The following is a 12,311-nucleotide window of genomic DNA, read 5'->3' as shown; positions in this document are numbered from 1 at the left end:
GTGAAAAGATATACAACTATAAGAAAAGACGTTTGTAACCGCAAGTTTGTACGGGATATAAATTAACTTAAGTCGATAAATTAGCAGGAAAATAAACTAAGCATGTATTTTTCCCGCGGTCAAAACTCTTTGAACTAAATATATATATCGTAAATTCTCTCTACTTATTAAACTTCAAACTCCAAAACTGAACGCATTTGTGGTGTCCTAGCAACAACCAAAATAAAACAAATATTTATCCGCATAAACTGCGCTTGCGCAATAACACACAACGCAAATTTCATTACCTGCAAAGGTTGAGGAGTAGTAGTTGAGTACAACTGACAATTATTATTTAAACGTATTACTTTAAATAGTATTATACAGTCATCAAAATATTAACTTCACGACATCCTTATCTCAGGCTTGCTTTGAATTTTAATTTTTAATTTGACAGCATTCTTCATACAAAATTTGAAACATTGTCACACATAACAGGGCTTAAGTTTGTTCAAGCAAAAAATTGCTATTTTTGTTTCACTCGTCTCTCTCAAATTCATCGACAGAAAACTCAGAAAATGAAAGCCTTTAACATATGTGAACTCACGCACATGGCCACGCAGTCTCCATCCAAAATCACTACTGTCATAAAAACTTATTCTTCAATCCGATTCCGTTACACTCGATTATAAACGTTTCTTCACACCCATCCTTTCTTTCGTCTTCGGGAAAAGGTTTAACGTGGAATTTTGCCTGCAAAAAGCAGTAAAAATCAACAAAGGCAACAACGAAAGTTTCACTAATTTTAAGAAATCGACGAACGTACATTTGTCAACTGTTCGGCCACATAAATAGCAGTTTTAGTATGCAGAGTAATTTGGCCCGTTTTTATCGAAGATTTCCCTTCTGCTAATGCCATTAGAATTATAATCTATAAAAAAATTCTACATGTAAGTAATGCTGAGTGTATGAAAACAAACTTATTGAAGTAAGTAGGCAAACTAATCATACAAGACATCTGGAAACAGAAAGGATAAATGTGGAGGGTCAATGATGAAGGTTAAGAACACTACAAATGTTATTGGTGAAGGTCAAAATAACAGGGTAATGTTGAGATAATAGATGAAAAATAAGGTCATTTGTGTAGGTTAAGGTCACAAATTAAAGTATTGAATTAGGTTAAGGTCACTAATGAAGGTATTTAATTAGGTTAAGGTCACTAATGAAGATATTTAATTATGTTAATGTCACGAATGAAGATATTTTCAGATGATAATTAAAGTAAAGCATTTTTTTAGCACGATTAAACTACCTTCAAAGCCAATAAACGAATATTCAAAATGCATGCTGAGAAACGATAGAAAAGTGTACTCTCAAAAGATTATGAACCGCAAGATTTTGAACATGAATCCATCTCTCACTTGGTCTTGTAAATGCTGGTCAACACAACTGTTGCTTTCGATGGCATCCGTGAGTTCCTTCACGGCAGCGCTTGCAACTTGTTCCGCAGAAACACCTGGTGAATGGAAAGATGGCGGTATATTAGCAACAAAACACATCACTCGCATGTCAAAACAATGAGTTGTTTCTCTGTCATCTTAATTCATACAAAGCGAAGAATGTACAAAGAAAAACTTCTGCCGATTGTTGGATTATAAACTTGCAATATCATTCTGAACTAACCTTTCCTTCCAACGGAAGAACCCGCCAATCTACACCCGGTGGAGGTTTCTGCCACAATCCTTAACGATGAAATGAGTTAAATCACATGATTGAAAAATAAATTTTTTATGCTGCCACATCATGAATAAGTCGAAAGACACGAGCGTTAAAAATATAATCAAACTTTTGAATTTCTTCGATTATTTAATGTTCAGTATCTAGTCCACAAAACGGATTCGTCAAGATTTAATTCGCTTGATGCTCATGGCAACGACACGTGTTGTCTCACCAAATTCCAGAGCCAGTACCAACAGCTTTATGATTTGGCTCTTTTGATGATTTGATGTTCATAGGAATGTCGTATCTGCTCTTCAGTAAACTTGCTGCCTCTTGTGCCATACGTTGAGCAACCTAGTACAAAGTAAAACGGATCTTAACAACCCATTTTTAAACAATGATTAGTCATTAGACATTGTCTTTTTACATCTACTGTCACTTAAATTTACGAAGTGTTCTTCATTTTGTACGAGGGAGGCAGATCACGTGATTTGCTCGTACAGCTGCTAGACTTATTTAAAGATTTTGATTTTCTAGCTGTACATAAGATTGCACATTTCCAGTCACAGCTAGGATAATGAGCAATCATCAAACAACACTGATAGTCTTTGATAGTTGAGCTTAAAAAATTTTTCACATAGTTTTCAAGCTGTATTTTATTGCAAAGACCTGGTGAGATCAATAAGTGTGTGTGCAGGGGTCTCATATTCATATATGCATGAGATGCAGTGTTAAATTCTTTTGAAATTCATTGTTCTCCATGGATTTTAACATGGATGTATGATTATGCACACCCCACAGTTATCGATGTTTGTACGACCATAAAAATAATAAATAAATCGAACATAAATGAAGTCAAACTGAAGCATAACAACTTATAGCAAAAAATTCAATAAAAACAGATCACCAAAAGACACTCAAAGTGCATGCCAGCAAAGAGTGAAAGAAATTAATCGCATACCTTGATAGATAAAGCACCAGCAACATAAGCTTGTGCCCAAATTCTCCTAAGAACACCTCTTTCCATTATGGTCACTGAATTCAGCTTGCTGGCAGGCTGGACCTTCACCTGAACCTCGCCTCCACCCTTGGGATAGTATCCCCTGCATTTAAGGGTTTTTTTGTGATAAGATTCAACTACATCAAGACAAAACCCTAAGGTGCCCTCGTTCCTACATACCTCATTATAACATCAATGTAAAATTTCCCCCCAAATCTTTCAGCAATGGGTTGAAATACCTGAAATATTTGAAGAAATCTCATATTTCATGAGCCTAAGTTAAAAAAATACATAAATGAGGAATTACATTGTACCTGAATCATATAATCTATCTGAGGAGCCATTTCACAATTAGTACCACCCTTCAGGACCATGTTTGAATCGGCTGGTGCATACAGCAAACAAGGCAGGGCAATCTGAAGGAGAAGGCTGGTGCTACCTGCAGTTCCAGTATCGGCCAAAAATTTGTCACTCACGACATTTTCAGGACAAAATGCTATCATTGTTGAGCCTACCGACGCACCATCCAATTTTCCATTGCAGATATCACGGACTAGATAAAGCCCTGAAATACAAAAAACATTTGTGTAATAAAAAAACAGTATAAACTGACTTTCTTCCCCGCACCCACCCCCCTCCCCCATTACCTGTTGCATGCTGAGGACGTAAACCAGGAATGCTTCGACCAGCTCGAATTTTGCTCACGCGTACACGTCGTTTCAAAACACATGCAAAGGTCATAGCATTACGTAAAATCTGTCCACCCTAAACCAATAAACACAAATAATGTAGACAACAATTTTTCACTATGAGCGCAAAGTTACACAAAAAAATAAACTCACTCCTTCGAGTAAACTACCGTCGATCTCAACTTCACTCCTATCGGCCGCCATGTTATTTCTTGCTGAAGTCACTGAAGTCGTGAAGTCGGCATGAAAGTCGAAATAGGTCGAAATACAAGTCTTTTTTGACGGGAAAAGGGTGATAAACTCTAAAAGATTTATCTATAAACCACAAATAGTGCAGTGAAGTAAAAGAACAAGTTTTACTATCGCTACCTCAAAGGATTTTTACATTCCCATGTAAGCATTAGTACTGTAATACTGTAATACCTAGGCGCTCGTACCAGTTCTCTTTCGAGTAATAACATGTGATAACAAGAAAAAAATGCCAAAAGTTACAGCATTCAAAATTATATGATAAAAGTGACCTTAACGCAAAAAGAAATGTACTTTGAATTCTATTGATAAATTATAAATACGTTTTCTCAGCTAAGACTACCTGCTGCTTTGATAACGTCATCATTAACTTTTATAATCGACCAAAAAGTTGTGGAAAAAACAGAGACACGCCACAATGCAGGCAAATTATTACATCACAAATCTTAAAAAACGCAAACACAAACCGCAGATAAGGATAATTGTTTAGAATAAAAAGAAAGCTTTTAAAATCTTTCATTAAATGGAAAATCGAAAAATAGATCAACACATTTATTCACAGATAAGCGCAAGTTGATCAATCCTCTTTCTTGAAATATTCGGCGCTTCAAAGACAATAAAAATGAATACAAAGGCAATAAAAAATGGTAGTTAAGACTCTACATTTGTGGAATAAAATTCATTGACAAGAAAGCAAATACTTTAAACTTATTGAAGGTTAAAGTTAATCGACAAATTAGGCAGCTGTTTCATCATAGACATAAATAATTGAAAAGTACAAAGTACGACGTTTTATAAAGTTATAAGAAAATCCTCGTATTTTTTTTATTAGAACTGAAATATCTTTATAAAATACCAATGTTTAGTATAGCATGCATGGGTAACATACGCTGGAATGTCATCGCGTGAATTTGGTATGTATCTATTTTGTTTAATGCAATTAGCGGGTCTAATTACCACAGTTTAATTATTGAATGGCTTCGCTGCAAATCTTTCTGATTAATGCAAAGATTGACAGCGAATGTTCGCCGCAACAAGAAAAATGTTTGCGACACAATCAAAGCTGAAGTAATTAAAAAAACAACCGCCTTAGCTCACAATAACTCTAACCGCAGACCAACGCGTGATCCATTATAAAACCGACAATTGTTTACAGGCCAAACAGAATGAAGAGTTCTGCAAAATGAATAACTGACAAGAACCTTCATTTGACTTTAAACTAATTGTCATTAAACTATTTATGAAGCATTAATGATTCAAAGCACACAAGGCTTTCTTCATTGGGGTACATATTTGTTTGTCGACATGCTGGACAAGATAAATCTAACGTAAGTCCTTGGTTTGAGATATCATCAAAATAAATCACCTTAACGTAGATAAAAATCGATGTATTTCTTTGGGGAGAGTAAAGCTAGCCATAGCTTATGACAATACCTCACGAAACCAGTACAAATAATGGATGAAGACGTAGAAACAAGAAAATTATTGGAAAACGAAGATAACGTAGAAAGTGGAAAACAATCACAAAAGCCATGGTTTTATTTACCAAGCAGTAACGAAAGAATAGATGACGAAAAAAGCAACGATGGTGACGAAAGAAAAGATGAAATATCCTCAATGCAAACCTTTTCAACATATGCAATGGTAATTTAGGAACGGGAATCCTAGCTATGCCCTTCGTCATTCGTCTTGCTGGATCTTGGGGAGTTGTCATCATAATTTTCATCGGCTTCCTGGGCAATTACACAGGAAAGATTCTCATAGATTGCATGTACGACATAGAGCCCTCAGACGGACGTCGTAAAAGAGTACGGCATACTTATCCTCAGATTGGCGAAGCCTTCAACCATACATATGGCACATTCATGGTCCATATAGCAAATTGTTTTGATCAGTTTTCTCATTGTGCTCTGTTCCTCATAATGATAGGCATGGTCATGAAACATGCATTTCCTAGCATCCCATTATCGGAAAGCGAATGGACTTTAATTATTGGCATCCTTATTCTTCCCGCCATATTCATACGTAAGATGACGCATTTGGCGTGGTTGGGTACGCTGACCGCATGGGTTTCTATCGCAATTTCAATAGTCGTACTGATCTATAGTTTTACCAAGTGGGGAGTCTGGACAACAACGATGCCGCCATTCAAAATTAAAACTGTTCCTATAGCAATCGGTGTTGTCATGGTAAGTTATTCGTCAGCGGCATACTTGCCAAAAATGGAGATGGCGATGAGGTATCCGGAGGAATTCGGTAGTATAATGAATTTTAGTTACAGCGTGGTGACATTTTGGAAATTGTTCTGTGGTGTCGTTATATACATGACATTCAATGAAGAAACAGATCAGATTGTCGCTTTGAATCTCCCTCATGGTCCTTTCAGGGGAGTAGTTTGCGTTTCGGTAGTAATACTCGCCCTATTCTTCTTCACAGTACCGGCCTTCACCATTTTCGACATCGTTGAAAACCATCTGCAGATTCCTTGGCTTGCCTTCAATTACACAAATGAAAAGAGAGTGATCATTTCAGGTTTCCTGCTTCGCTTCTTTCTCATGTTGTTTACATTGATTCTGGCAGTTTCCGTACCACATTTTAGTTTGCTAATGGCGTTCGTTGGCTGTTCTACTGGTATGATACTAGTTCTCGTATATCCCTGCATGTTTCATTTGAAGATCCGCTGGTCAGATTTAAAAGCATTCGACGTTGCCGCGGAGCTTTTCGTGATAGGCTTCGCGGTGATTGGTGGAGCTCTTGGTATAATATATTCATCGCTTGCTCTCTACACCGTGTATAATGAAACCTAATGCTTTGCATCGATAACAGATATTTCAACAAAGGCAAAATAAACCATTGCGCAAAGCATAAACTTGTGAAAGCAGACTAACACTACCGCAGTAGCTAAATAGATACCGTTAATCTCTTCAGATCAAAACAGTGTTGACTAAATTATAGACAAGAAAGGTCCAATGAATACTGTACAGTTTGCAGTAAGCAAATAAGTCAATTTAACAAAAATTTAACTTCAGTAAGTTAAGACTAATGACGTACCTAGCTCGATAATTGGCGAAGAATACTTATAAATGCATGTTACAATCCAATATTTAAAAAGAAATAAACACGTCGAAATATGAATGTTTTCCTCCTTAATTTAGAGCTTGCCGCACCGTAGTTCTATGTCTATGTCAATTTCATAAATTTACTAAAGATTTCATTTATAATAATCCACAAAATGAATAGTGAAGTCAATGCTAATTCAATATCCTGCATTTCCAGCTTCTAAAATCAGACACACATCAAAATTCGTTGCTCTCTGCAAAAACTCTGCGTTCATATCTTCCCAGGAGAGATGTAGACAGGTACACAGTGTCCTGTTCAAGCACTCAGCATACACAACGCTTTCATAAGCCACTTCGTTATACACACATATCAATCAAACAATAAATTTGATGAAACTTCCCAACCTTAGATCGTGCGCAGTCGTACATTGTCGTACCTTTCACGTGACGTCAAGAAAGATTTCTCGACAGTCACGTCATTTGAGCATCTAAAGCTTGATTTAACCAGACCGGTTCGTGTTGTGAAATCTTTTCCATAATGTCATTAACTTGACTACAAAGTCCTTGAATTTGTTTATCCCACGACGGAAGGGGCTTTTGAGCTAAATGGACGATTTTCTAAGATCTCAACAAGCACATCACACGACACTTCGATGTCAAATGAAAACAAAGCTATGATGCATTTAATCTTTAGTATCTTGTAAGCAACATTGATATAATTACTCCAGTTTAAAGGTTTACACAAAAATGTTTCCTGAAACAGTTGTTCGAAACTGGACTATACTAAACTCAAAAATGAAAGTTTTACGAAGAACTAGATTTCACGGCAAGACAGTCAATGAACATTTAAGGAGTAAACGACAGCCTATTGCTAAGTAAATGTTGTTTTTCTCTTTTAGAGAAACCTACATGTCAGGCAAAAAAGCAATTATCTTTGGATCATTATATTAGTAAATCGTAGTCCGGTTGTAGACACTTACCGGAGTAGTTTCCAGTCTTCCGTTTAGATAAAACGACCAACATGATGATATAAAAAGTTAGTGTAAATTCCTAACTAATACTTACTTTCAAAATGAACAACGGCGTCAATTTGGTCAATAGAACCATTCATACGACCTTCCGAGATCATCTGCGATGCAATTCTTTCAGCCTAAAGTTCGAGGAACAGGACGGCATTAAACAAACATGAATGAAGTGAAAAAAAAAACAGCAAACATTTCAACAAGTTCGTAGCGAATTGATTCCATCAAGTTACCTTGGTCGCCGGAATTTCCAAGAGAGCGCCTAGCTCGGGAAAGTTATGTTATTATAAAGTTTACTTGCGGAAAGAAGATTGTGTTCAACAACTGCCCGATCAAGAATACTCGAACCTAAAAATAGAAAATATCAGGAATGTAAGACTGTGTTACGCATTGAATGAAGATATGATCGTCGCACTTTGCTGGACAATTTAAGCAATTGTCTCATGAACCTGAAAAATTCAGGTGACTCAACGGGATCCAATTTCAAACACCGCACTGCAAATAACAATCTTTCATACTGTGTTACGCATGTTGGACAATACGACTAATTCACTGATTTTAAAGCGTTTCAAATTTGAAATTTCAATATTTGCACGCTTATTTTGATATCGAAATATTTCATTTAATTTAGATCACCACACAAAGTGTTATGGTACATTTGCCTGATTGTACATTTCTTATCTGCATATTAATCACCTCTCTGAGCTTTAGGTAATTTGTATAATTGAGGCTAGCATGCTAAAATAAAGTTTGTGCTGACATTGTGTAGTATGAAATGATATGGCATATGGTTATGGTTATGGTATGGTATGGTATGGTATGGTATAAGGTATGGCTATGGTATGGTGTATGGTATGGATATGGAATATGGTATGGGTATGAAATGATATGGAATAGAATGGCATGTTATATGGTATGGTTATGGTATGGGTATGGTATGGTATAATATGGTATGGTATGGTATGGTATGATATATAATATGATATGGTATGTTATGTTATATGGTATGGTTATGGTATGGTATGATATGGTATGATATATAATATGATATGGTATGGTATGTATGGTATGGTATGGTATATGGTGTGGGTATAGTATGGGAATGGTATGATATGGTATTGTACGATATATGGTACGGTATATGGTATGTTTATAGTGTATCTTGGCATCTAATATGATACGCGTGATGTGGCTTGAAATTGAATTGAATGCAAGCTTATGTTTTACCATCCGCCATCTTCGCCTTTTGATGATCTTTCAATAACGTCGCAAACTCTTGAAGTTCTGAGCCGCGGATTATTCGATCCAAATACCTTACGAGATTAAAATATCTTAGATCAGATTAGCACAACAAGGATGAAACTGCTGACGTAATGCCATATACATTTTACGTAATATCCCACAGGCCCTGAGTTGTTGACATCTTTCATCTTTGAATAATGTTGCAAGCATTCTTGAACGTTGTTGACCTAAAAATAAAAATTAATCTTTCGATGTTTGGTTTGATTCTACAGTGAAAGGGGAGAGGGATGGTTCCAGTTTCACAATATAGTACGACATGATTTTAGTTTGGGATGTTTTAGTAAGAGCACATCTGTCCTTGACATGCCCATAAGATAATTCTGCATTTGTTCAGATGTATATACATATACATAAGGCATCTTACCAGAAGAAAAAAAGACCTTATCAAAAGAAAAAAAAGACCTTGTCACAGAGTAAGTAGTAAAGTAAGAGATCTTACCAGCTGAGGCGAGTATTGTGCAATGCAGAGCATGCTCCAATGACGTCATCCGTTCACTGTCATCGACTTCTGGGCGATATGAAATTTCAAGATATCGTTGAGCGGCTTCAATAAACTTTCGCCGGCAGTCAAGAACTCTTGCGTAACAAACCTTCAAATAAAAATTAATATCTTATTTACTTAACAATCCCATGGTGCAATGCTTGCAACTAACACTATTTTAATCATTCTGGAGAGTGTTGTTGATTACTTTTTGCAAAATCAAAATAAAAAACGCGTACGCTGATTGGTCTAAACATAAGTTTGCATTAGCCTGTACAAACAGATCTGAGCTGAACCAATTAAACCAGTCAACGAGAATTTGCAAATCAATTATGAACACATGTTAAAGGAAAAATTATAATATTTGTTTTAGAATTGTCAGCTTCTCATTGTTGTCAATTTATAAACGAAATGAAAGATTTTCGTATTTGCTCAAGCTTTTCCAAACCTAGATGTTTTTGAGACTATCAAACAGGTGCAAATCCTCAACCTTCAACTTCGGGCTTGCACAGATCTGCTCTTGAGTTCTCCTAAAGGTCTCCTCGATTTTCATAAGCCTGAGCAAATATGTAGAGTAAACATTTTTTATTTCTTAAGTGTTACACACTTGAACCTGAAACATCTTAAACTCTAAGCTCTAGCTAAGTTTGCCTTTAGTGCAGCATCATTTAGATGTGGGGTTCAATTTGAGCTGTATGCCAAAAGCTGTATTTTTTTGCAACACCTACTAACTTGGTTTTATATTGCCATAAAACTCTCTCCAGAGACAACAATGAAGTTAGGCATTTGATTGCAGCATATTTCTATAAAATCCCTAAAAATGTCAACATTATGCTCGGGAAACGACGAATCCAACCTTGTATAAAATTTGAAGACGAACATTTGTTGTGTCTGCTTGGATAATCGATGCTCTGTTGATATATGCTTCGGCATTCACAGAGTCCTCATCCTCCAAATACAGTTGCGCAATCTTCAAATATGTTTCCAGTTTATAATTCAGAGAGTACTGTCTGAAAAAATGCAATACAACAGAAATTCAAACACGATATTCCAATAGCCAAACTATTGATATAACATCATAAAATGATGAAATTCTGAAAAATAATTGTGAAATTGATGTATGAATGATTAAGCTTCCTGAGATCTGAATCATGATGATATTCCTAGGAGAAAGACCTTAGCCATTGCTATCAGTCATTCATACGCCATGCATATTACTAAAATATTGATGAAAAACAACAAGTAAGGTTTGATGGCATTGAGAGAACTGAACAGCAATTGAAAATTTTCTTCCCATAAGCTAACAAAATAAACTGCCCAAAGGAAAATATCTATTAACACTTCACCCAGAACCCTTTACCAACATTCCTAAATTTGGTGACATGCAATTTGAAAATCACATTGCAATTGCAAAATGCACATCAAATTTGAAAAATTCAAATGTCCCTTAAAAAATATTGAAAAGAAAGTTTAGTTCCGTGTGAGTGATTTTTTAATCACTTACTTTTGTCCTGTTTCAAGTGGGATGGCAGCAAGAATGCCTGCTGCCTCTTTCCAACATTGCTCCTTCTCGTAGATAGTGGCAAGATGTTGACGAATAATAGCAACCTGTAAAAAATTAATGACCAGTTCTATACAAATAGATCATAAACTTATCGACCAAAAGCTACCTGTTCCTCAAATGAGATTGCACGAGGTTGAAGCTTCACTAAAGCATAAAGTGAGACATCTTTAGCGACGGCAGTTTCCAATGATGAGATGTGACTGCACAGATCGGTGAGGAGTTGACGTGAAACTACAGAGCTTACACTTTCACTAGAAACTAAACAGTATTGTTATGTCATCTTTCTCAAATAAACATCGTCAATTTGGGGATTGTTGAAATATGGGACTTAATATCGTGTTTGTCTATCTCAGTAACTGATTTTTTCAAATTTCCTCTAGATGTGAAAGAATACTTCCACAAGACACATATTGTGTATTCATTTATTAACAAAACAAAATGCCTTTCGACGGGAATTGATGAAACAGTAAAGATTATAGTAGCCTTAAAGAAAACAGTTAACGAGTTACATGTGATCGCTGTGAGCAAGCAACAGCTCTGAGAGCACACTTATAGACTTGGGACTTATTTCATTACATTTCAGTTTGTTTCCTTAAATATCACGAGCTTTTATAGCCTCGTAATCTGTTTAAAGGGAAAACACCAGTCACCTGGCACCACAGTGGCTGTGGAACAGTATGGTCAATAAAGATATAAGTGGCCCAAACCTGCGTCGATAAACGATTTTAACCCCTCAATAAGCTCTCCATTCTTTAATTGCACGACTTTTCTTAGAGTAATCCTGTAGCGTTCGGTGAGGTCTTTAGGAGGAAGTCCACTATTCAACAAACTTGCCAATGATTGAATCACTGGCGTCAAGGCAGCCATCTTGCAGACTCACACCCGATTAGTAATATCCAAATTCAACGATCCAATGACAAATTTCGCTGTAAAAGAGCGAAACATGCGACTCTTAGAGAAAAATTTAAAATGAGATGGGTAATGATTGCTAAAAACAAAAACAATTTTCAAGTTTTTAAGCAAATCATCATATCAATGAAATCGAATCCTCTCTTAAAAAAGTCAAACAACTTATTCATGTCTGAGATATCATGTTTAATTGGGTCCAAGTTTCAAGCATTGAGAAGTCACGTGACCTCTTACACAACGACATTTGGCTTACAGATTATCGTAAGAACACAAATAATATTTCCGATAATATTGATCCATAGTCAACGTTGCTTTTCTTTATTTTAATGCCATAAAAA

The 12,311-nt window shown here is 36.0% G+C and overlaps 3 protein-coding genes across 4 annotated transcripts; 1 reads left to right on the top strand and 2 right to left on the bottom strand.

Moving 5' to 3' along the window:
* Window positions 1-307: 307 nt before the first annotated feature.
* LOC124439239 (RNA 3'-terminal phosphate cyclase-like) lies at window positions 308-3,932 on the bottom strand. Of its 2 annotated transcripts, none has more exons than XM_046989465.1 (10): window positions 3,541-3,928; window positions 3,346-3,463; window positions 3,013-3,263; window positions 2,879-2,937; window positions 2,660-2,801; window positions 1,931-2,052; window positions 1,663-1,721; window positions 1,401-1,495; window positions 806-910; window positions 308-732 (listed from the first exon to the last, which is right to left on the bottom strand). In XM_046989465.1, exons 1-10 carry the CDS (start codon window positions 3,589-3,591, stop codon window positions 625-627), a joined length of 1,110 nt encoding a protein of 369 aa, XP_046845421.1. In that variant the 5' UTR covers window positions 3,592-3,928; the 3' UTR covers window positions 308-624. The 2 variants fall into 2 exon arrangements, 1 of the variants encoding a protein (XP_046845421.1); XR_006946321.1 differs by having other exon boundaries at window positions 715-732; window positions 1,292-1,495; window positions 3,541-3,932.
* An 872-nt stretch (window positions 3,933-4,804) lies between these two features.
* On the top strand, window positions 4,805-6,771 carry LOC124439237 (vesicular inhibitory amino acid transporter-like). Its single transcript, XM_046989463.1, is given in 2 exon segments — window positions 4,805-5,257; window positions 5,260-6,771. Coding segments are annotated over 2 exon segments (1,350 nt in total). The 5' UTR covers window positions 4,805-5,091; the 3' UTR covers window positions 6,444-6,771.
* On the bottom strand, window positions 6,611-11,941 carry LOC124439238 (COP9 signalosome complex subunit 4-like). Its single transcript, XM_046989464.1, is given in 11 exon segments — window positions 6,611-7,297; window positions 7,761-7,845; window positions 7,951-7,988; window positions 7,991-8,065; window positions 8,945-9,030; window positions 9,102-9,186; window positions 9,459-9,609; window positions 10,357-10,510; window positions 11,005-11,108; window positions 11,171-11,322; window positions 11,772-11,941. Coding segments are annotated over 11 exon segments (1,221 nt in total). The 5' UTR covers window positions 11,932-11,941; the 3' UTR covers window positions 6,611-7,166.
* Between the last annotated feature and the right edge of the window lie 370 nt (window positions 11,942-12,311).

The sequence above is a fragment of the Xenia sp. Carnegie-2017 genome, unplaced genomic scaffold, assembly GCF_021976095.1.
Source record: "Xenia sp. Carnegie-2017 unplaced genomic scaffold, XeniaSp_v1 HiC_scaffold_19, whole genome shotgun sequence".
Lineage (NCBI taxonomy): Eukaryota > Metazoa > Cnidaria > Anthozoa > Malacalcyonacea > Xeniidae > Xenia > Xenia sp. Carnegie-2017.
This window is presented reverse-complemented; position numbering and strand designations above follow the sequence as displayed.